This window comes from Larus michahellis, chromosome 3 (genome assembly GCF_964199755.1).
Source record: "Larus michahellis chromosome 3, bLarMic1.1, whole genome shotgun sequence".
NCBI lineage: Eukaryota > Metazoa > Chordata > Aves > Charadriiformes > Laridae > Larus > Larus michahellis.
Genome location: NC_133898.1, coordinates 123,758,541 through 123,783,692, shown reverse-complemented (window position 1 = coordinate 123,783,692; position 25,152 = coordinate 123,758,541). Strand labels below are relative to the sequence as shown.

The 25,152-nt window shown below is 43.3% G+C and overlaps 2 protein-coding genes across 3 annotated transcripts in view; one reads left to right on the top strand and one right to left on the bottom strand.

Moving 5' to 3' along the window:
- Positions 1 to 580: 580 nt before the first annotated feature.
- On the top strand, positions 581 to 5,455 carry SF3B6 (splicing factor 3b subunit 6). Its single transcript, XM_074581981.1, has 4 exons — positions 581 to 817; positions 1,148 to 1,266; positions 3,296 to 3,434; positions 3,929 to 5,455. Exons 1-4 carry the CDS (start codon positions 788 to 790, stop codon positions 4,016 to 4,018), a joined length of 378 nt encoding a protein of 125 aa, XP_074438082.1. The 5' UTR covers positions 581 to 787; the 3' UTR covers positions 4,019 to 5,455.
- A 3,252-nt stretch (positions 5,456 to 8,707) lies between these two features.
- Positions 8,708 to 25,152, bottom strand: part of FKBP1B (FKBP prolyl isomerase 1B) — a 46,366-nt gene continuing 29,921 nt past the window's right edge. Inside the window, exons 3-4 of one of the 2 annotated variants that reach the window (XM_074581982.1) lie at positions 12,234 to 12,346; positions 8,708 to 9,408 (exon numbers count right to left, since the gene is read on the bottom strand). In XM_074581982.1, coding sequence (XP_074438083.1) covers positions 9,280 to 9,408; positions 12,234 to 12,346 — 242 coding nt within the window. In that variant the 3' untranslated portion in view covers positions 8,708 to 9,279. The remainder of the gene's footprint in view (positions 9,409 to 12,233; positions 12,347 to 25,152) is intronic. The other variant, XM_074581983.1, reaches the window with a different exon arrangement.

Sequence of the window (25,152 nt, the reverse complement as noted above, 5' to 3'; positions counted from 1 at the left end):
CTGGACTCGGCACCGGTGAGGCCCCACCTCGAGTGCTGTGTCCGGTTTTGGGCCCCTCACCACAAAAAAGACATTGAGGTGCTGGAGCGTGTCCAGAGGAGGGCAACGGAGCTGGTGAGGGGTCTGGAGCACAAGTCTTTTGAGGAGCGGCTGAGGGAGCTGGGGGTGTTCAGCCTGGAGAGAAGGAGGCTGAGGGGAGACCTTCTCGCTCTCCACAACTGCGTGAAAGGAGGGGGTAGAGAGGTGGGGGTCGGTCTCTTCTCCCAAGTAAGAGGCGATAGACAAGAGGAAACGGCCTCAAGTTGCGCCAGGGGAGGTTTAAATTGGATATTAGGAAAAATTTCTTCACAGAAAGGGTTGTCAAGCATCGGAACAGGCTGCCGAGGGCAGTGGCTGAGTCGCCATGCCTGGAGGTATTTAAAAGGCGGGCAGAGGTGGTGCTGCGGGACGCGGTTGGGTGGTGGCTGTGGCCGTGCTGGTCTGAAGCTGGACTCGCTGATTTCAAAGCTCCCGCCGGACCCGGACGCCCCCCGCCTCCGTGGCCCCGCCGGCGCCGCGGGCTGAGGCGGCCGCGCGGGGCGGGGCGATGGGCGGGGTCATCCCGCCGGTCACGTGCCACCCCGCCCCCTCGCGCAGGGCGCAGCGCGTGCCGTGCGGCGGCTTCCGGCGCGGGGCAGGTCGGGACAACATCCGGGTCCCCCGCTGAGGCGAGCGGCGCGGCGAAGTAGGCCTCGGCCCAGCTGGTGTTTCTCTCCCAGGCGGCAGCCCCCTTCCTCCGGCCGGCACCATGGCGATGCAAGCGGCCAAGCGAGCCAATGTGAGTGTGCTTCCCTGCCCCCTCCCCGGCCCGCCTCGGCCCTCTGGGGCGGTGAGGAGCCGTCCCCCGGCCCGGGTCTGAGGGCAGGCCTTCCCGCCCGGCCTGGCCTCCTTCTGCGTCCCCGGCCAAGGGAGCCCGTCCCCCTCCAGGCAGGCCTCTTGGTTGACAAAAGGACGTCACGTTTGTAGCTGTGGAGGTTAAAAAAGGACCAGCGAACCACGCGGACTCTCTCAGTGATGTTAGCCCCGAGAATTAGCACGTAGATCGCTGCTTTTAAGGTTTGAAGCGAACGCTCTAGGTCTAACATATCGTATGTTGTTTCTGCATCAGATTCGGCTGCCGCCAGAAGTCAATCGGATCCTGTATATTAGGAACCTGCCCTATAAAATCACGGCGGAGGAAATGTATGATATTTTTGGGAAATACGGGCCTATTCGACAAATCAGAGTGTAAGTACTTTAGCTTTCTTTGAAAAGTTAATTATTTTATGTGCTTTAGTATATGTGTTATGTTTCAGTATTCCTGTTGCAGTAGGGAGCAACTGGATTTCACAGATGAAAAAGTTAAATGCACTTTAGCAGTATCCCTGTGTGCCAGAGATGGATGTGATGATATTTCTCTTATGTGTGAATTTGTTAGAAAATAGCATTGCTGGTAGGTAGGGTGAAAAAGCTTCAATTTCATATGAACTTAAGTAAATTGGTAAAAATACGAGGCCTACTTTCTTAAGTAAAGCTTAAATACAGCTAACTTTTTGCCTTAAGTAAAGGTAAAAGTAAGGAAGGCAAAGGCTGAATACAGACAGTTTTCCTGTTTAATGAGTATTAGATACTTAATTAGTGGGAAAATAGAGATGTTACTATTGTTGCTGGACCTGTCAGAAACAAATACGAGAAACGGCTCCCTGTGTGTCAGATGGACATGTAGTCAGATGGAAATGTAGTTTATATTTGATACGGGTTTTTTTGTACCCCTTTTACCCAGACGTTGGCAAAATAACCTGCAATATCTCTGAGTTCTCGACTAGGTTGCTGATCAGATTAGAGGAGAATGTATTTTTGTTGTTTGTATCAACCTTCATCTCCCTGTGCTCTGAGACTGGGGTGGGTAGTTAATACGAAACATGTTTAATTGTTTTAACTATGCAGGATGTAAATATGTAGACAGTTAAAGAGACTGAACTTTATTACCCCAAATAGAAGTGCTCATTCCAGAGCTGTAGTGATGAAAAATGATTGTTCAGTGTATAGAATAAAGGAGTCTTATATATAGAATTGCCTTCACTAAACAAACAAAGACAGGGGGTACATACTGCTGGTGCTGCGTTGGAACATGGAGCCAGTGAGATCCATCTTGTACAGGGAAGAGCAACAGAAGTGACCAGAGAAGTGGTTAAGGAACAAGGGACAGCATAAACTTACTGCTTGGCTAAATAGGTGAAATTCTTCACTAATAAGCATAAAGGAGGACTAATATTTAAGGTTTCTGAAAATGGATAGGTTGGAACAGCGCGACAGTGGGACATAAAGGATTAAGGCATACCAGGGGAACTTTCCACCAGAGTGACACGCTGGCGTACGTGTCCAACAGGGAGCTGCCGGCAGCCTTCCCACTGATCGTGCAGAACTACTGATTCGCGTTGTTTTCCTCAGAAATCCTGACTTTGTCACGAGACAAGGCATAACATGGAACTGCTTTTATAATGACTTCTGTGCTTTGTGCAGTTTTTATCGTATTCTCCTCTTCATTTTTGTACGCATCCCGGTGTGGATGTGTGTGATACCATTTGTCCTCGGGAGTTCTCTTCTTAGATGCAAGTGCCTTGGAGACAGTTCTTCTGATTATTAAGTTCGCTGTTAACTATCTTTTAGCTGAGATCTTTTGGACTCGTACACTCTGCAATCTCTCTGGGCTCGTTAGCGTTATGTGCCCAGACAGTCTCCTGTCCCTCAGGCAAAGGAAGGTGAATTGATGGTTTGACAGGCGATGGCCGTGCATTTGACGTGGTCTTGCACCAGTGGGGCTGTTCTGACTCTCTCAAATTGGCTTTGTGATGTGCCCAGAGCCGTATTCCATCCCAGAGAGACATCTGATCCAGACAGCCATTAACTGACAGCCTGGCTTTCTAATATTAAATTAAACAAGCTAATCGCTGTAATAAAAACTTAAAAGATTTCCAGAAATATGACAACCCCTGACAGCAACAGCTTTGGATAGTTGTTGTGGAGAGGTGAACTTCCCTTAAGGGGCATAATGCAGCATGTGCCTCTGTCACATTTTCCTGCCATCTCTGACTCTGAACTGTAAGTGGAGATAGGTGGGGAAAGCAGGGATGTGTTTTAATACCTAGAAAAAAAATAACAATACATTGTTTTTTGGTGAAGTTGCTTTAGTTAACCTAATCTCAGTCACTGCTGAAGACTAATAGAACTATTTCTTGTATATTTTGTTTAACATTAAAATCGATGTTGCCTGCAGTGGAAACACTCCTGAAACTAGAGGAACAGCCTACGTGGTCTATGAAGACATCTTTGATGCCAAAAACGCCTGTGATCACCTGTCGGGATTCAACGTGTGCAACAGATACCTCGTCGTTTTGTACTACAATGCAAACAGGGTATGTACATTTGGGGTTTTGTAAGCTACCTGTGAACACAGCTAGCACACAAAAAAACCCCCAAAAAAACAAACATTTGAAAAGATAGTTGCTTGGATGTTTTTAAGAAATAAAGCCAAACTGGCAGATGGAATGAGTGGGATAAATTGTCAGGATTTCATCTAGACTTGGTGACTTGTGTGCAAAAAAAGTACCTTTGGACCGAGGGTGTGAAAAATACGTTTCTGGTGAGTGTAGTTTGCAGAAGAGGAAGCAGGGGCCTTTAAACTGCACAGCTGTAACAGGGTGTGAAGAGTCTCTAAGTCTTGATGTTCTGCCTGTTACGGACGGTATCCGGGTGCTGTGGCATCCTCCGAGGTCAAGAATTGAGCAACGCTGTTTGTGGGCGATGTTGATGTAGCTCATAGTGATGTTGGTTGCAGTTACTGGGAAATAACATGTCATAAAAGATGTGAGAACAAAAAAAAAATCTCATCTTATTTTCCTAATTACAGGCATTCCAGAAGATGGACACAAAGAAGAAAGAGGAACAGCTTAAGCTTCTCAAGGAAAAATATGGAATTAATACAGACCCACCAAAATAAACTGATGTTTTTGGAAAATTGTTTCCAAGCCCTGCCATTGAGTTCTTGATCTAAATATAGGAATCCTCAGTGAAGTATAACTTTTTATTTTTTTAAATTTGATAAGCTGTAATTCGAATCTTTAGATCTTCACATTAGAATTAAAATGTAAAACATCGGAAGATCTGCTTCAAGATTAAATGCCCCTAAGTGGACGTGACGTCTCCGTGTTGTAAGAGTGGCCTGGTAGATGCTGCAGAACCACAGTCCCCTTTCTGCCAGGACCTTTCAAGATGGGACCGAGCCCGTTAAGTGTTTTACACCTCCTGAAGTTCTGCCCAGTCTCCAGGGCGGATCTTCAGCGTCCAGACAGTTCCTCCAGAGCTCAGGGGGCTCTTTGCGTGGAGGTACATGTCACTTGCAACTTTCTGAAAATGGAGTATTGCAACTAGTCTCCCGGCCACAGGGATTGTTGTGCTTTTTAAAAAAAGTATGGTTTGATAGTTCATCACACCTGTATATATTGTACACAGTTTATTGCGCCTTTCTCCCTCTAGGAATGTTTGAAGGAGCCAAACTCCATTATGTGGTTGTTCGGCTACTTCTTACTAGAAAGCAAGCAAGCCCAAATCCATGCTTGGAACAAAGTTTCTTTTACAGACTGTGGAAAATGAATGGCCTTTTAATGATCCAACTCCTTAGATGACTTCAAAGTACCTTGTTCCCGGTGATGGAGGTGAAGCAGATAAGCTGCTGTGAAATAATCTTCCTGTAACAGTGCGTTGCTGCAGGGCTCACTTAACGGTATACGAGATCTTTATTCCATGTGCCAGGTCTGTACTGAGGTTAGTAGGAGTGACAGGAATGCGCTTCACGCCTCTCAAGTAGAGAACACCCGACCAAAATGAGAGAGTAGATGATGGTGGGAATTTTAGACACCTGTAGTGTGATTGTTTCCTACTTGGTGTGTTTGGACTGTAGTATATTTCATGTACATAAATTTTATAGTATCCAGCGGAGGAAAAGGAAAACATTGTAATTTTTTTGCTCTTTTTTTCAGCACTCATGTCCTGTGAATAAAAATCAGTGCGATAGAGAGTGTGCATAACCAGTATATTTTAGAAGTGGAGAAGAATAACCTCCACCTGTGTTCTGACCCAGCTGGAAGTCCTGTGAACGTTGTCAGTATCCTGCCTCTTGGGAGGATTTATTTGCTTGGATTTCTGTTTAACTCCCTGACCAGACAACTTCCAGCCAGTGCAGGACGTGGCCAGATGCAAACATAGTTGGCCCGAGGATTTGTAATTTAAGTTAAACTTTTTTTTTCAGTGTCTTATACTGTCATAAAGGAACATTTCCATTTTTCTTATCCTTAAATTTTTTTGTTGAAATCTGTCAGTTAAAAAACCATGCTGTTCTTGTGCCCTTTTAGTAAAAAAATAAATGTGTGTCTATGTACTTTTGCTTTTTTTTTTTTTCTTCAAGGCTGGCTTTACACTGTGCTGCTTCTGCAGGTAACCTTTCCTTTTAGAAAGGAAGACATTCGTCACCCGCACGTCTGTGATGCAGGTGAGAATCTGTAGAGCGTCCGTCCCCGGGTGTGTGGGAATGTTGAGGGGTTCAGCACCCTGCGGAAGGGTGCCCAGCCGTGGGTGCTCGTGCCCAGCTGTCGGATGCAGCTGTGATGCACAGACATTAAATACAGGGGGGCTGGGATGGGCTGTCGTCGTTCCTTGGTGAGCAGTTACTGCTCCGAGGCCGGCTTGGGCTTCAGGTCTTGCCCATCAGATTAATACAAACCAAAGTTTCTCAGGCAAAAATGAGCTTGCCTTAAAAATGTTTAAAGTAACGGAATCCTACTGGAGGGCTTACTTCTCTGTGAGCATCCATAGCTTTTTAAAGGTTACAAACTCCCCCCCTCCCATATATATTCCTTGTATATTTATGCCACGTATACATGTGCCGAACACGAGGATAACTGCGGCCACTTGGAGCAGTTGCTGGGCGCTTAAAAGCCCCCTCCCTGTAACAGGAACTGGAGGTGCTTGTTACCGGGCTGGATTTATGCTTGTAATAAAGAATAATAGTGATAATAAACTACCACGGTACTGCTAATGGTGCCACGTGCTGCCAGCCTTGTTTAAAATCGTATGCAAATATCGCATTGCTTCTGTCAACAGCGGAGAGCACGGTGCTTGCACTGCAGTGTCTGTTTTGATGAGGATTCGATGCTGTTTGAAAAACACATATAAAAAGCAATTCTTTAGGGTAATAAGATTAATAAAAATTCCTTCATTGAATCCTCAAGATCAGCAGCTTTTGATTTCTCTGAGAGCTCAGCTGCTGCCTTTCATTAAATATTCCATTTCATACTACTTCTTCTAGTGCCTGTTAAGGGCTTTCAATGTCCCTGCACATGTAAAATGAAATAATAATTTGTACCTGCACGACAGAGGGAATGGAAATCGAATGCCCGGAGGATTGTTTTGATGAGGTCTGCTCAAGATTTTGTTTGAAATGTAATATCAAAGGACAGGGAAATGAGTTCGGGTGTATGAATGGCAGAGGGGGCAGCAAATAAGGCAGATGTTACCAGCCTCGTACTCTGCATCTGTGCTGGTTTTTGTGTGTGCTCACTTCCCATTTAATTTTTCAGGAAGTAGGGCATGAAATTAAGCCTGGAAGGTCATTTTTTTTTTTTTCCATTGATGCTGCTTAGAAATTAGTAACAAGAGCATATCTGATTACACAGGCAATGATGGTAAATTTTTTCCAATCCATTATATAGTGGTAATAATTATATGTACTGTGTTGATCGATGATACAATTAAATAAATTAACGCATTTGCAGTCAAATAAAGAGCTGAAGATTGCATTTCCTTGAAGACTTAATTTCCCTAAGTATCACAAAGCACAATTAGTTTTCCTTTCAGATTTTTTTTTTTTTTCAAATGAAATTGGCATGAAAAATGTAATAACCACTGCTTCCAACAAAGGTCTCTGCAGAGAAAGGGCGATGAGAGAGAGCGAGAGCTTCGTCAACCAGCTGTAATAAGGATTTTACAGACTCGGTGATGGCGGGGCTGTGCTGCTGAGGGCAAAGGGAGGTGCAGAGCAGACAGAGGCGACAAGAGTGAGCACGATCAGCTCTTGCAGCCCCGTGGGAAGGTGTTTGTCCCCGCGGAGACACCGGCAGCAGCGGAAGGGCAGAGCGATGTCCTGCCTATTGCTCTGGGCACGGCAACAGCCAACAGCAGGGCCCAGAGATGATGGAGGGGATGTGCGGCCGCTCCAGCTACGCTGCGTCAGTCCACAGCGCTGGTCGCTTTCCTGGCAGTCAGGAAAAGTCCCAAACCAAATATTTTATGTTTTTCTTTCTTTTCTTTTTTTTTTAATGAGCAACTAACTTAAACTGGGCCATGGGCGGGAGCAGCTTCAGACCAGTGTGCTGTGTCGACCTGCGTGTGAGGGGTGGGACAGGGCTATGTGACATTAACCCAGGCACCCACAGCAGCTCACACCTGCAACTGCTGCAACGCAGCCTGCCATCAGTGACTCAGTGCTCAAATCCAGCCCAGTGACACGGGCCAGGGCAGTGGCCGAGGACACCAAGACCTTTACAAAGAATTTGAGTTATCAAGCCCTGGCAGGCCGAATTTCCCATTTGCTATCAGGAAATTAGCCTGTCCAAAATAAAAGAACTATTAGTGCAATGTGGATGCGTAACCTAGCTGCTGCAGCGAGCCTAGATTTCCACCAAAAATGGTCCTGAAAGGCCTTTTGTTTCGTTATGGAGAAGGGAGCAAGAAAAAAATTTACTCCCCCCCAGCCCTTGGTGAGTAACAGTCTGTAAGAGATGGGGTTTATGGGCTTATTAATTAACAACCTCAAATGCAGCTCTGTGGGTAAAATGAACATCTAGAGAAAGAGGAGGGCGAGCTGTAGTCACTGGCCCGATTGCCCGTCTTGCTTGTCTGGGCTCCTTTTCTCTCTCCTCTCCAGGAGGTGTCACCTGGAGACACCTCCACAGCTTTGTGGTCTGTCTGCTCCTGCTGGCTGTGCTCTCCTACTCACACAAAAAAATAACAACTGTTTGAAATACTGTCATCAAAAAAAAATTCATTAGTTGAAAACTATGCAAATAGTTTATAGTCAAAGAAAAATAACATCGTGACCCAATGATGCTCTTTTTTTCTGCAGCAAAGGGCAAAAGCGAGCCAAAATCCGAGCAATCAAATTTAGGCAAAGGAAAACAGCAGCACAGAGGCGGCTTCGCTGCTCAGGTCCTGCTGCTAAAACTAGGTAAACGACAGTCTACGCATCTCTCTGTCTCCAGGGGAGGAACCAGCATTTCGCGAATTCCTATAACCATCAGATGAAATAAATATCGCTCGGTCTGGAGTGCCAGGAGCCCAGTGCACAAAGGACGTTTGCAGGCTTTGTGAACAGCGTCAGGAAACGCAGCCTAAAAAAACCCCGGTGTGTTCGTGGCCACATCATCCCACAGTCCAGACTGTTTTGTGAGGTGGATGCGCAAAATTCTGCTCTTCTTTAGCCTATGATGCTACGCATATTATATATTATGTGTATTGCATATAAGAAGACAAATAATTAACCAAAAAAATGGGTTGATGATTGTTTGAAGAACTTCTTGGGCACCAAAGAGAATTCCAGTGGCCAGAGGAAAGCAGAAAAACAGGGAACGGAAACTGTAAAGTATCAAGATTTTATTGTTTTATATATATACTTTTAATTCTTAAATGAGACAGTATTTTTTAAAACAGCAGCAAGCAGAACGTACAAGTTGAGGAAAGTGGCAGCGCAGGTAACTCTGGTTGGCTAATGCCCGTTCATGTACAAGGCGTACATTGGATTTTTATTTTTTTTTGAGCACCTTTTGTGTTTGTTTTTTTTTTTTTTCTTGGTTTAAGTGTACAGTAAGGCAGTGGTTTTTCAATAAGGAATATATATATGTATTTATATTTATATATATTTTCAATCGTCACTGTGAATTCTTCTTACATGCAAATTAAATAAAATGTACAACTTGAAAATGTTACAACGGTAGATATTTTTCCCAAAGCAAAGCTTCTAATAAAAGGCAAATACGGACACCACAAAGTTAAAAAAGAGAAGGAAGGCGTAAGAAAGAAACCGCATGGCAGGCGCTATTGACAGGACAGCGTGAGCAGGGAAGATTGGGATTCCAGTGAAGATTTCTCCCGCTGCTGACAAGGCGAGAAGGAACGGATGGTTATTAACAGATGTCTCCTGGAGAAGATTCACTCTAACCTGAGAAGCTCCACGTCAAAGAGGAGGGTAGCGTTGGGAGGGATGACCCCAGGGTGGCCTGTGGCTCCATAGGCCATCTCAGGTGTGCAGGTCAGCTTTGCTCTTTGTCCTAAGCTCATCTGGGTTTTGGATGTTGGAGAAAGGAAAAGGAAGACAAAAAAACCAAACGGTAGTAGGAGGAAAACAAAGAACAAATCACTACGCGACAGATTTAAAGAAGGAGAGTTGGAACTATTAGGGTAAACTTTCAGCTCTTGAAGACAGCTGAAGCTGCCACAAAGAGCTCAGGCGTCGGTCTGACTCCTCTGGCTTCTCACAGTTCTTTAAGTCGCCAGAGCCAGTCTGGGAGTCACACAAAGGCTTTTTAACGCGTTGTCTGGTCCACCCTGCCTGCGCTGCAGCCAGCTGTAGGAGGTGTGCGTGCCTTCTGCGGAGCGCAGGGTACTTGTAACACCATCAACGGGAGTTAGGAAAAGGCTCTCAGTAAGAGATAGGGACAGAGCTTTGTGTTCGTGAGAGACCAGTGCCGAAATGCACTGGGGCTCAGCTCCTGAAAAGCATTCAGCAACATTCTCCCTTCTTCAGCCAGCACCAGGGACGACTTCAAAACCATTGCTCAAACATTAATGCTGTAGGCACCCAACTTTCTGCTGTTGAGCAGGTGCAAAGCAAACACTGATGCAATCCCACTTAAAAACAGAGGTACTTAATTTGCCTAAACTCAGCCCAAGCCCGAGGGCAGACGTCTCACCTCAGGTGCTGCTTATTCCAGCAGAGAGCCCTTGCCTCTGGGGTGGACCAGAATGCTGATTTCTCTCACTCCAGACTAGCTCTGGAGGTAACAGCGCTCATTGAGTTTTGGGGTATCAAGATTCAAATCCCCGCTCTTCGAACAGAGTATTTTTGGGGTGGAGCACTCTCAAACTGCTCTTCACCACACGCTGGTGGCTGAATATTCATTGGCCAAGAAACAGCCCCTGATTTGAAGAAGTGATTTTAACTCAGACCTCTCTCCCAAGATCAGACACATCACGGGACTACCGATTACGCAGTATCTCCTGTTGAATTTTTCTCAGGTGCCATAAAATATGCCAAAGCTAGAGCTTTGATCACTTCAGGTAGAAGAAAAATGTGAATATGACCTTTCCTACGTTCTGGGAGTGTTTGTACCATGAGGCTAAGGGTGTAGGAGAAGATGACGTCCCCTGGTCCCTGCAGGGGTTTGCGTGGGGCAGGCTGGCTCCTGCTCCGGCGGGTCCCTGCAAGCCAGAGAGCTGGTACGTCACGCACGGCTTTTAGGCATGGGCCAACCTGGAACTGTGAGAAGCTGAGCAAAGAAATGCAGCCGCTGCTGACACCTGACAGTCATTAAACCAAGGTTTGAAAGCTCTGCATGCTAGACACAGCGAACCGGCTTTTCCCAAGTGCTCTGTGTCAATCCCACTCCCCAGCCCTCTCAAAAGCCTGGGGTGGAAGGAGACAGCCACAAGCTGGACTTCAGGCAGCGATCCACTAGGAGGAGCAGGAGGGCAGCGTGTTGCCACGCCGATTTCTGCAACAGCTTTCAGCCACTTATTAATGAAGGGACAGGAGTCAGGGAGCGGGAGCAGTCAAGTGAGGGACAAACTGATTCACCCAGCCCTTGTTGCCACTGCTTTATCTGCACTGGCTTCTGGTTTCTACGGCACATTGGGGCCCCGAGCTCCTCTTCAGCCTTACTGCAAAGCAAATAATACAGAGTCCAACGCAAATCCTTGAGAGGAAGGTGGGTATTTTTCAGAGTCTAGGATTCCTCAAATGCGCTGCTTCTCTGGCTGGAGAGAAGGGAATGCTTGCATTGCTTTCTCCATGGGGCTGGAAACCATTTTCTCTTTCATCCCTCTCTGGAAAAGCATGGTTGCATCATTCCTCAGTGGATTGTTTCTCAATCCACTCAGGTTGCCCAGAGAGGCTGTGGATGCCCCATCCCTGGAGGTGTCCAAGGCCAGGCTGGATGGGGCTTGGAGCAGCCTGGTCTAGTGGGAGGTGTCCCTGCCCATGGCAGGGGGGTTGGAACTGGATGATCTTTAAGGTCCCTTCCAACCTGAACCATTCTATGATTCTATGATTTTGCGTTCTTCCCTTCTCTATATTTAAGCAGAAGTTGTTCCTATTACAGTTGTTCCTGTAATAATATTTGAGCAGTTTCCTCCTGCACTGAGCTCTAGGACTCCGAAACAGGGAGTCACAAGGACTTTGCACCCTGATCTCATTCATTCTTGCGCTCGAGCAGCCTGATCACACTCTTCACGTAGCGGGCCCTCACAACACTGCAAAGTCTGACAAGAAGCAGGAGTTGGCAATGAATTGAAGCGTGTGGCTCTTTTAGGTTTTTACTGTGTTGGCACTTAAATTAATGGGAGGGCAGTTTCCTTTTTCTCAGCATAGGGTTGGTCAGTGAATGTTAAGTTTTGTAGCTGGGAGCCTGAAGCCATAAAAATTTAACAGTGTAGTTTGGTACCTTATTCAGTAAGGGTCAAAACCTGTAGCTCAGTCATGGATGTCATCAAACGAGGCAGCTTGGGCTTTTATGGAGTAGCTGAACAGAGGCTGCTCCACAAAACGCTGCCACCTGGAACATTTGAGAGGCCACTGTTGTCTATTCGTGGAGCTGCCTGTGGGAAAGGGACCGGGCTTATGTGGCACATTGGCACCAGGGGAGGGGACATCACCTCTCCCCTCCCAAATGCATACCACGTGGAAAGCCTCATGGGTAGGGGATGTCCCTGGATGGAGGGAGGAGAGGTACAGCAAATGCTGTGCTTGAACGGACTGTGCCTTCAGAAAATCACTCCGTATCCTACATTATGATTTCCACTTGGTCCTGTCACCATTGCACCGGACATTGCTGTGCCCACACACCCTTCAGCTGGCTTGAACTTCCGCCAGAATCATTTCTTGTTACCTGTGTAACACCTTCTTCGAATCCTTTAATGACTTCTTGCCTGCCAATCTTGAACCTGAAAGGCTTGTTTCTGTCTCTGGAGGAATCAAACTTCTTTCCGTTCTGTAACATTCCTGCCAAAACAAGACACACAGTTTCAATCTGAGCTACGTCTAAATTTAAGTGCTGGAGGGGAGGGAAGGAGTGAAAAATTAATGCCTTGGTCACATCAGCTGCTCATTTCCATTTTCACTTTGAAGCCTCATCCAAAACGGGTAAGGCGGGAGAGTCAAACACAGGGGTACCCTATTGTTACTTTTGCCTTCTAGTAATTTAGGCTCGAAAATGGAAATCTATTTATCTTATTATTCTTAATGCAATAGGTTATAACTCATACCGTACCAAACGTTGCACAGACATACAGAAGAGCTGTTGCTCGCGCAGTGGCGCTTCCCAGCTCCAAGGCAAGGAACGAGCGGGAAGCAGCAGAAGAGAGAATCCCAACGCAGGTGCCTGATCCAGGCCTGCTCCTAAACACAAAAAAGCTCCCTAAAACAAGCCTACAGGCCAAGAAACCAAATTTGTCATAAATTTCTCTGGGTTTACTTCTCATTAAATACCTACCATTTATTTTAAGGTATTTTTTTAACAGCATAACTAAGTAAAGGGAATAGCCCTTGCGGAGCACGTGTTGGGTAAACAGGGGGTTGTTCCTATGTGTGGCCCAAAGCTCAGGCAACAGGAGCTTTCCAGGTGGGGATGTAGATTCAGGTTTGGGAACTCTTGAGCCACATTTGCTGCCAGTTTAATGCCTGCAAGTACAGAGCAGTTCCTCTGACTTGTTCCCGCAAATTTACACCAGAATACCTAGAAGGAATATTTGTACCTTGGACTGTTTACTTTCCCTCCTTGATTTACTCCGCAGTACTAGAGTAACGTGCGCTACATGAATGTGGCCATTCCGCAGCACGCACAGGCAACTTCTACACAACGTTACACCTGCGTGTGTCTCCTCCTCGTACGGAAAGAACAGAAAAGACTCTGCATTCAAAAATATGAAAATAGCGAGGACATTTATATGAATACTGTACTACCCTCGTTCTTTATATTTTCATTCAGCCACAAGAGACAGTCCCAGAACACCTCACTCATTCCTTTTGATGGGCACAACGCTGTTTCAAGCCATATATTACGAACACAAGCTCAGATTCTACAGCAAATGGCTAAACCTTCCCGGGGCGCTGCCCGATTAAGTATTCGCATTCTTTTTTCAAACGGGGGATAATTATGTAGCTTTCAACTTAAAAGTACCTGGTAATTGCTCTTTCAAAATGCTGTACTCTGGATATTGCAAGGTTGGGCTGATATTTATATATTAGAATAAATCCTTTCTTTTTAATGCTGTAATGCCAGTGCTCTGGGCATATATTATGACTCTCCTGTGCAAGATGCTGTACCAAGAAAAGTTAATTAATAAGCAAATATCTGAGAAAGCTTCTGGTTGAGAAGAACATTATCAAGCACAGTGCTCTCAGAAAATACTGCCTTTATGATCCAATATGAAAAATACAGCCTTACTAGTTTCTTTTCATTAAAACAGTTATATTAATAGACCAGCTTGATGCACAAGTTTTATTTTTCAGTGAAAACCACCAGTTATTGTCCAAACAACAACAAAAAAAATGCATATTTTGCTTGCTTAAAAAGTCTGTGTTATGAAACAAAGGTAAATATCAAGAGATGTGCCAGAATGAAAAACAAAGACTAAAAGGGTCTAAAAGGTTTGTTTCTAAGCCTTTATGTTTCTAAGATGTAGCCAGCTACTTTTGAGCTAATTACTCTGCTTCCCTCTATAATCAAGTCAGAGAAAAAATGCACTTTCAGGGGGCAATTCATCTAACCAAATCTAGGGATCTACATGGGGACATAATGAATTGCGTCCTAGCAGCGCCTATTTCTTTGCAATGAATATAGGGGAAGTCCAGACAACTAGCTCAGACATAGATGTCTCCAAATTCCTTAGTAGCTAAATCGGCGGTGATGGCATTCTGGACTTGCAGTAGTGAGCACTCAGTATTTGACTGGTCCAGTGGGGTTCCGTGCCTAGATATTTTACATCAATATTAAAACCAAATGCTGTATTACGGCAAATTAGCTGTTGACCAAGTCCAACATTTGTCAAAGTCGGTACTTCAGAGACGCTTGTGTGTGTGTGTATAAGGACTTAGGAGGAAAATTATGGAATAACCTGCCCACAAGGTATGTTTCATAACCTTCGCCATTAGCGCTTGCAATATTCCTGAAGTTTTTCACAGTGTAATAGTGAAGTATTTCATGTATGCTCTGAGGCAAGTATATACACGCATTATGGAATATATCGGCTCAGTGAAATCCCCAGACCCGCTCCTCGCAGGCTGGGAAGTCGCACCAGCCGCCTGCACAAGGCTTTCTAGTTACAGACAAACACGGGTTCGTTTGTAAAGTGGAAAACCAGCCCGCGTGTGGAGGAGGGCAGGCAGGGAGAAGCAGCTCAGGGGGAACTCTCAGGCATATCATATAATCCTTTTTTTGAAGTATTTGATCTTAAATTTAAATGGCAGTCTTTCCTCACAGCAATTTTATTTTTAAACACATCATAAAACCTTACGATTCTATGAAATGGAAGGAGACTAGTACAGAATCCCAATATTTAATAGGTTTAATATTAAAACTTAGTACTGTCATTACATTTTGCATGTTCAAAGCAGTATGCAAACATTAATTATTCTTCATAGCAGCCCAAGGAGGTAGTAGAAGATATTTATTGTAAAATAGCCTCAGTCTGGAAGTTCAGATTGAGATGCAAAGTTCCACAACACTTCCATACGTTTTTACTTCATTTTGTAACTAAATCCTATTAAAATACTTAGCTTAAATGTCTGATGGTACACTAAATGCCACACATCAAACTGGCGGCAGAACCAGAATTAACTCTTCAGAGATCCTGACAACAGCTACTGGACAATGTTTCCCACTTAAAAATCATGTTTCTATGTGCCCGTGAGCTTGCTAGTCTAATATATATATATATCATATAAAAACTGACTCTCGTTTCACCATCGAAAGCCTATAGGAAAAAATCCTTGTAGAAGAAACCAGGCTGTTCCTCCTATGTTTACAGCAATACCCGATTTTCAGCAACGGCTGAAAATTCATCAGGTGATGAATTCCAAAATGTAACCTCCTCTGTCATCACCCCCCCCGACTGCTTTTGGAGGACAAACTGGGGTTCAAAGAGTCGGATGTGTCCATATTCGCCGAAGCTCTGGCAGGAGGGTCCATTTTTATATGACTGCCCTTTAAACGCACATCCAGTTTAGAAATGAGTCAGAGTCCCCATGTGCCCTGGAGAAGTTCCGATCCGGATTTAGATCTGAACTTTAGATCTTTTTTATCTCTATTTCTGAAAGTTAGAGTTGACTATTCAGGCTCCTGGGAGCTAAACCAGCATAATGTTTTATTTTCTCTCTTGCTAATGCATCAATTGATTTTCTTTTTGTGAAAAAATTGATATGGTGAATATTCTTCAACGAGGACGGATGCCCATCTTCGGCCTGCTAGCACCTTTATTTATCTAGCTAGCAACAAGGAGCAAAGACCCCACAATCTGGAACGGAACGACGACATTGTTTTGCAAAGTCAGAACAATCAGTAAGAGTTTTGACATGTAGATGCCTATATGCTTACTTGTTATAATAACCTTACACTTGAGTCTAAAAGGTAACAATCGTTGTATTAAAATAATTAATTGTACAAACTCAGTTATCAGAATACTGTGCGGATTTTAAAACATTCTGATCTACAAGATGTCCTAATTAATATCTAAGTTTTCAAGGTTAGGTGGCTGTAGAAAAGGAGAAGTTTCAGACCATGGGTCCTGCTGAATCATTGAAGCTGAAGATCAAAGAGCAGACAAGTCATTTTGTTAACACCCATGACTAGGGACCCATCTAAACTGCTAAAAATACATCATTTGGGCTAAAACAGCAGTGAAATCAAACCTTCAGTCTATGTTTAAGCCAAGCTACTGTTTCTCATTAAAACATAGGTGTGTCTGCACTACTCTTTTAACATGAATTAAGTAACCGAGGTCAGTCAGGCTCAGCTAAGATCAAGTCATTTAAGTCTGTTTCCTAAGGGGAGAGGGCTAACGACACTCTCTGTACTTGCCTAACAACTTTTGAATCTTTTAGCCAATTTCAACCAAGTTTGACAGAGGAGTAGGGTTCATACTGACCTCAAGGTGCTATGCACGTAATGAAATCTGTGCAGGAGGAAGATCCTGTAAGTGCTTCTACCAAGAGAAAGGCCCAATCTTTCTTTGCTATCAGAGAAGCCGTATTACTGAGGAGAGGTCAGGAAGGGAAAGACACGAATGCTGCAGCTGGAACACAGCCTAATTACCTTTTTACCAGAGGATTCCTTCATCTGAGAATGATTCAGCTGGGAATTCAACCAACCACGTAACACAAATCCACAGAGCCAGCCCAGCTTTTCGGACACCTAATTTACAACTATGGTCCCAACAAACCCATGCCCCAAGCCACACCCAAACCATTATCTACACAAAAGATGGATGAAGAGAGAGAACACCGAAGGCCCTCCATAGATAGCTGTCAAGTTTACATGCCTGAAACTAGAAAATTTATGTGTAAATTGCCACTGCTAATGGTAGCCATCTCAGAAGTAGAAACTGCGTCTCAACCTGTCATCTAGGCCTCTTCTACAGTTAAGGGAGAACAAGAGGTATCTCCAAGAATGATTCATCCCACCTAGATTTAGTTGTTAGGATTGCAATTGCCTACTGGAATTGTTTACCATTCTCAGTCAACAACTAACTTACAGAAGTTAAAAAGTTAACAACATTAATTTTAAATGCTAGACCACCAGCTTTCTGTAGGGCCCTAGTGAGGAGGTGTTAACTCATCCATCCATACCTAAATGAAGTAGACCAAACTACATCCCAGGCTTCACTGGCTCCAGTGTTTACTGAATTACTTGTCTTTGCAGTGTTGACACATTCTGGGAATCAGAAGACAAAGACCCTAATCCAGGACAAATCCCTTGATTTCACTAGTTGCTCTCCTTTTATCCTGTACGATGGGATTCACTTACCTCTCAAGTATTAAGGGGATAAATTGAATAGGTGACTTTCAAAAAAACAGCAACATTCACCTGCAAAGTATTCCATTACCTTATTTTTCAATTTGTAGTTACCTACAGAACATAAAGGCAATAGATACACTTGGAGATAGCTACTTTCTGAACTTACGTTGGCAACAGAAAGAGGGGCAGATATTCAGAAGGTGTTTCCAGGACACTATCCCGTTTCATGTTATGTAGACCAGAGGTTCCTCAGGACAGGGACTATATTTTGATGCCCTTTAATGCAATCACCTTTCCGATTATGCCTTGTAATAAATCTGTGCTGTTATAAACTTGTCATTCGGTTTGGTTCCTAGGACTCTCAGAGGCAGCATTTACTGCAGTTAGTGTTGCTGTGGGTTAAGAGTTTTTGATCTCAACGGTTTCTTTTTTTCCTTGAAATATACTGTTTCTAATGTCAAAATATGTCAATAGTTTGTTGGGAGACTTTCACACAGGCTGGAAATTCTGATTTTTCCCCCCATTTTGTAACCTGTAACTATTACTAATAAACACTTTTAGTCTGAAAAATGTATTATTGGGAAGTTTCTAGAAACAGTACAAAAGGCTTTGTGTCAACATTGCCACCTTCACAGTGTATAGAGGAGGATACAGCAAAGCAGAGGAGTTCAACAGCATCGCATAGGAGTGGTGGGAGAAACACATCCCTAAAGTCACAAATCACATCCCAGGCTGGTTTACACCAGTAGAACTCTACTGATTTCAGTGGTGTTATTCACACTTTACATTAAAATAGATCAGTTCACTTCAGGACTCAGTTCTGACACACTGCGGTAAAGCAGGACAACTCCTCTACATTCCATGGCATTCCCTCATAGCTCGTGGCTGAGTCTCCCGCCTACCACACCTGAAAAACTTATGGTTTCCCATCAGGAACAAGAACAGTTCCCGTACGTCTTAGTGTTACATGGAGAGATCTAGGCAACACTTTTCTCAGCAAATACAGTTGGTGCCTTGTGTTTCTGCTTCCCAGGGAAATGCCTAGAGGACCTAACATGCCTCAGCTCTCCAGATCATTTCATCAGAATCCAGATCTGCATAAGCCAGATAGCTCACACCTCTTACATCTTCATTTGCCATTTCATTATTACCTCAAAACACAGTTCACCGTTTTTCACTTTTTCATTGTAACAATAGCTCCCAGTAATCTGTAGTTATACCTGGCCATGAGCTTCCTTCCAAAAACACATGCTGTAAGTTGTGTATACCTCTGATTTCCTTGATTTGACTTCCAAAGCATACTCTTTTCCAGACAAATTTGTCATCCCGTCAATTTTACTGATGAAAATTGTTTTAATCAGAAATGATGATTGTTGTAATGGAAATAAAGAAAGCGTGTTCAACGTGAGCTGAGGGATGCTTTCATTTCCTACGCCATGTTTGAACAGTGGGCCATCTTACCGTGCCCCGGGCAGGGACCTTGGCAACTGAAGTGGGAAAGGAAGGATGGCTCTTCAAGGGAAAGGTTCAACAACAGAGGTTTAGTACCACTGTAAACACAAACTCAGTTTTTCCCTGCTAATGTTTCCTCTGCTTAATACAAACAAAGCCTTACGAGGAAAAAAGGATTTGCTGGCTTAGACTGTATTTTTCTGAGAGTTTACAGCCACTTAAGAAAAAAAGGATTAATCTTTTTAAGGGAATTTTCAGTCTAGAGGGGTAATAGTTGAAGAGACTGGGCATTGCATCTCTGCAGCATATCAGCTCTTTACCACAATTTTTTTGTTGTTGTTTAAAAAGGCAACAGCAATGATTTGAATGTGCCATTTGTTGCCATGACAAACAATCACTGACTGAAAGTATAGAAATGGGAAATGGATAGTGGTGGTGGTCACCTCTTAGTTCCTGCTACCGCAGCGCACTTCAGCAACGGTTGATCTTTTCAACACAGGCAGCCTTGCTGCTTCATTTTCTTCATGTATTATATACTCATATATCTTTAATGCGGAGTAAGAGCAACACAATCAATTATTTATTATGCAGCTGACAGCGTGCAATGAAGACACAACAGACAACTATTCAATAATGCATTACAATGCACTATATGTCAGTGTTGCGTACAACTACAAGACAATATGAAAGAGCCTTGCACTTAGCGTGACTTCACAGCCAAGCAAATTACATGCAATTGTCTGGTTCACTCTACTGAGAGGCATTATTCTGTCCTAACGGGTTTATAGATTTGCATATTTTTAAAAGAGACAAAAAAAGTAGATTTACCTTCAAGGCAGATACGAGGCTCAATAAGCATATTCTACATGAACTGTTACGGAGACCAAAACAATTCCTCTGGTATCCTGTTGCCTTAAACCAGTCATTTTATTTTAAGGTTTGATTCTGTTACTATTACAAAATTCAGCTGTAAAATATACATGCTCTGCAGCATAAGGCAAATTTCATTCGAATAAGCATGGCAGAATCAGGTCAATCTGGGCATGCTAATGAGTAGGACAATAGATGTCTAAAGCAACATTTTAGAGAGAATATATTACTACAGAAATACTTTGCATCGCTTGCGTTTCTACCCCGAAATACCATGTCCTGTAACAGAGGTTCTGGAGGGAGAGGGAATGGCCCTGACAGGGATAGGTCTTTCTGTCCCTGCCCTCTGGCACCAGACAGGAAGCACAAAGAGCAGTTCAAGAGCATGGCTGTAATACAACAAAGACATTTTGCAAGATTTCCCACCTGAACACATGCAGCAGAGCTTGGCCAAGGAATTCTGGCCATCTAATGCACCAAGATAACAGGACAGTATAACTAAGCTCTTTTTTTTCTTCTTGGTTTCATTCTCAGTCTCATCCTATATCACAACGCACACATGTATTTCTTTCCTCCCCGTTTTTATTTCATGATTGCCTGTGCAATGGTCATGTGGATTTGATATTTTAGTCTGTAGGATATGTATGAATGTGCAGATGACCTTCCACTGGGAAGTTACACACTTCAGTGGGGGGCTAAACCTCACTGAAATAGGTGAACATGAAAACCAGCTGGTTTTGAGTCTATGGCACAAGCAGGGCCCAAGTTAGGTCACCAAAGCTTCTGAATACAGATCTGGGTGCAGGGAGCATGGAAAAACACCACAGGAAGCAGAAAAGGATCTTCAGACATTACTTGGGAAAGCTCTGAGCATGGCTCCGAGATCACAAGACGGGGGTTTGGGGAGAAAAGAACCAGCTTCCCTACCAGTTAATTCCTCCTCTGCTCAGGAAAGGGGAATGTTGAATGATCTGGCAGAAGCAAGACCTTCCTGACCCAATATAACAATACTGCATCAGCAGTTAGGTGTGCTTTAATGACGAGCTGTTCCCAGATTGGGCAGCCTTTGATTTTCAACTGCTTAGACTTCCAGGATGTGCCTCCATTTCCTTCTGAATAAAATCTGTCTCGAAATCTTAGTTTATCAGTGCAACACTTCTGATTCCCTTGGCTTAAGCTAGCACTTAAACTAGTGACAAATCTACGCATGTCTAGTAGGGCATTGGATTAAGAGGCTATGCGTACCCAGACAATAAATTTGAGCATGAAAAAGTATATTCTTAATATGTTACCACTTAACACCAAGACATTAAAATGGTATGTTGGCCTTTGGGGCATTTGGAACTGAAAAATAATATTTCCCCCTACATCCCTAGTGAATGAATGCTCTTTCGCTCCCGCAGGCCCCTGTTTACCGCATTCTTTATCACATCCAACTTTCTTAACACATAGCATGGCTATACCTCCTTCACAGAGGAGTGTTTTACTGAAACTCGTCTTGACAAACACAGCAATCGTCTAACACCACGCAAAGGACTTAGCAGCTACTCTGTTCTTAAATAAGAAGGAGAAAAAGAAAAACATTCTTGGAAAAAGAGAGAGAGACGCACAAGATGCAACCAGAGAAGAAAACATGGTTTATAAAAATGGGTGTTGGCTGAGCCATGTAAGAAGGCACAGTCAATGTGCCAACATTACATATACTCTAAATAAGTCAGAAGCAGACACCGCCATGATCTCATATGTACATAAAACATACATAATGGAGAAGTCAAACATTTTTTATCCGGGGTATCCAACTTTTCGATCCAGACTGGTCAGACATTCCTGTAATGTGTCTTATTTTAGAGATGCGGTATAACCTTCCTGGCTGGCATTATGCAATATCCCCTCCGTTCACAAGCGTTCGGAGAATTCCTGGGGAATCGTCTCCTCTCGCCTGCAATTCCACGTGGGAAAATGAGACATGACTTCACTGGCACCAATTTGGGGCCACCATGGGGCCTCACTTCAGCCTAACACGCACAGTTTCCAGGGTAATCTGGTGAAACACACTGCTGTTTCGCTCAAGGAACGAATCTCTTGCTCAAGAGCGGAGAAGGACAGGTATCTAGATGCCGCCCTCTCTATTGACATGGACAGACCAAAGACTTCTAGGTAGCTAGAGAGACTTGAGATTAATCCCACCCAAAATTACTTGATCACAGGCAAGATTGTTGAAAAAAATGCAGTTTAAAACCAAGTTGGTTTTGATTTGCATACCAAACACTTTCCTGTGGATTATGTTGCCTAAGGTCTGTTAGACACCGTGACTGCAGATCTACCTAGTCACTTACTGTAAGACATACAGTAAACATGCTGTAGAAATAACAGAAAATAAAAGCCACTTCTAGTCTTTGAATGAAGTCTGAGAAGGGTTTATTAACAAGTTATCTATTGGGTAACCCTCATTATGTTGTCAGAAGTTCAGCCTACCATTAAGATCAGATAAAACCGGCATTCTGCTAAGCAGCCTTTATCATTTGCTGCAACGCTTCGGTGGAAGAATGTCTTATTTGGATACCATTATTTTTCTAGGCTGTCCTTTAAAAAGATAGATGAGATAGATACACTCATCAAAGGAACAAATCTTTCTATAGATGTATATTTGTTCTTCCCACCTACGAGGATGCACCTGCTTTCACAAAAAAGAGTATTTTTGCAGTATTGTTTTCAATGTAAAAAGTGTTTTACATCCTCCAAGGCAGACCCTAGCAGTGTCACAAGTATCACACTGCCTCTAAACTCTGAGAGTACGTTCTGAAATAATAGTAGCTACGAAATTCTTCTTTTGCCACATTTGTTTCCTATTTTTGTTCATTGTTCCTGGTGTTGCAGGTTCTTATTGGTGTAAACTGGCACAGTTCCCCTGATATTAATGAAATACGAAAATATATGTAGCAGTTTAAGACCTAGATCACGGTAATTTAAAACTAAGTTAAATGATGCACTTGGGACTATTCTCCAGAGCAGACTCCTGCAAGAATACGGAATAGCGCAGATTTGTGATCAGAGCAAAAAGCTGGATGTCAAAAAGAATAGGTTCTGTCACCAGACAGCTGTGTAAGTATAACTCACCTTCATTTTATTCCCTGTGAAACAATGACTGGAGTTTCACCAAGGTCAGAAAGAGAGTCTCTAGCATACCCAGCAATAATATTATTCATTAATATACTTTGCCTTAGGTATCTTGAAAGGCTTCATTCAGTATGCCTTTAAAGTATCTTCAGAGCCACAGTGGAAAGGAGCTATTAACAGCGCAGTTTGTTATTATAAATAGGTCTTTTCCATCTCTAAGTTTTGATCTCAGTGATCTTATAAACGAACTATGGAAAAAGTGGCAGCTGTTATCTTGACAGATGGGTCTCAGGCATTGCTCTGCTGGACATTAGACAGTCGTCTCTCTGGAGAACAATAGGAATTTCCAAGTGCCTGTATCTATTTTCGTCTACTTAACAAGCCACTCATGTCTTGGACTAGTGAAGGGAAGAAGCAAGGAGAATGCAAAATAATGTTTTAGGGGAAACATATCAGAGAAAGGGGTGAGAATCAGATGACTATCACCTAGTAGTGACTTCCCCTTGAGTTTTACCGAAGTGACAGGCACAATAAGAACCAGAAGTTTCTTGTAGAGGCAATGGAGACAAAGAGGCACTTCCAGAAGGTGAGATACAGAAAGCCTGTGCACCGAGCGAGGTGCAGCCTATAGTCAGCTGGCAAGACACAATAAGTCCAAGGATGCACCTCTATTTTCAGCTCTTCCTAGAATTTAGCATCATCACCCATTTTGGATGCAGAGCTTTGAATCCAGTTTTAAGGACAGACACAAGTCTGAAAAAGGTTCATCCTTTTTAAAGGGTGCTTGGTAGAGAGGCTGCTACCGCCCACCTTTTCTATCAGTAACACGTGCCAAAAGCACCACGAGTTCAACTCCATCTCAAGCCTGAATTTAAACCATGTCCTTCACCTTCTCTGATGGTGTTTCTCATCATTGGACAACCAAACACTCAATGGCGTAGCCCTCTGTTCTCCCACTTGAATCTGAATGGTAGCTGGAAATGAAGAATGATGAAGTTAAGAGAAAACTAAGCAAGTAGTAATTAGGGAGGTCAGTGGGATGGACAGAGACCTGGATCCCAATCCTTGCTCCCAGGACTTGTTGGATCAGCTGTGCCTGGTGTGGGGTAGGGTTTGTCCCTGCATTATTTAGACAAAAGTTCTCATTTACTTCATCAGGAGTCTGAGAACGGATTGCACAAACCATCGCGTTTTTCCAAAAGCAAAAGTATTTTCACACTCAGGACTGCTGCAAACAAAAGACACTGTAAATTAAGCCGGTTTAGGTACTACAAACAGAAATAGTAGTCAGTCCATAGACACAAATAACAAAGACAAACATTGCCAAAAATACCTCAATAGCACAACAGAGAGGAAAACAACACAAGCTGAGTGGACCAAACAGTGAAGCATTACATAAACAAATGTAGTATTACATCAGCAACGAAAAGCTGGAAAATTTGAGAGTCGACTGCAAAATACGTAATATTATCATCTGTAAAAGCAAAGACAGAGATGGTGAATACAATGCATAACTCACAGGAATTGCTGTAGACCAGAGAGCTCTCTATCGCAGGTTGTATGATTTTTTTTATCATCCAAGTAAGTGTAACTGAAAAGTAGCGTCCTATATGAGTAAATTACTATATGCAGTAAGCTTTGCTTTAGAAAATAAAAAAAAAAAAAGTGCTTTAAGTCCATCTGAAATGTTTCATTCTACTGAGAATACATTGCTTTCTTTTCAGATATTAATATGAACTATTTAAATTCAGCGTCGGTGAGGTCCAGGGAGTTCTTGAACACCACCACCTTTCCAATTATTTAACACCAAGTATTGTTTAGCTACATCCAAGCTAAAAGATACCGGAGCTATTAAGCATAAAACATAAAAGGAAAAGAAAAAAGTTAAAATTCATAAGGAGCATGCTGAAGGGGAAGCATATCAGATAAAATTCAAGTACCCAGACAGCCAAACCAGACAAAAGAAAGGAAGAAGTGACCTAAAATTTGGATCAAAGAAGAAAGAAGCTGTGATTTATGCGAAAGGGATTCAGTTATCTGGTCTAAAATAATCATTCACCCAGACACTCAGAGGTATTCTACATCACTTTTAAAAATAATTGAACAGACCTTCCCTGACCAGGTAACAGGGCTCACTCTCTAATCCATAATAAGTAATGCTACGCAACATGTAAAAGCTCCATTCATTTGGGCTGCTGCTTTCATTTTCCCATTTTGCACAGCAAAGAAAAAGGTCTGTGGGAGTTAATTTATCTCAGTTTTGTGTACCATTTTAATGCTTAAACACGTATCTGCAGATTTACTGGCTGCCTGCACAGGGAGTTCCAGTGATCCTGCTCACAAGGGCAGCAATCAC

Bases quoted from the DNA above. Each gene is read 5' to 3' on its own strand.
- SF3B6 (XM_074581981.1), top strand. From the start codon at position 788: ATGGCGATGCAAGCGGCCAAGCGAGCCAAT. The intron at 818-1,147 runs GTGAGTGTGCTT...TTTCTGCATCAG, and splicing joins AAGCGGCCAAGCGAGCCAAT to ATTCGGCTGCCGCCAGAAGT. The intron at 3,435-3,928 runs GTATGTACATTT...TCCTAATTACAG, and splicing joins TGTACTACAATGCAAACAGG to GCATTCCAGAAGATGGACAC.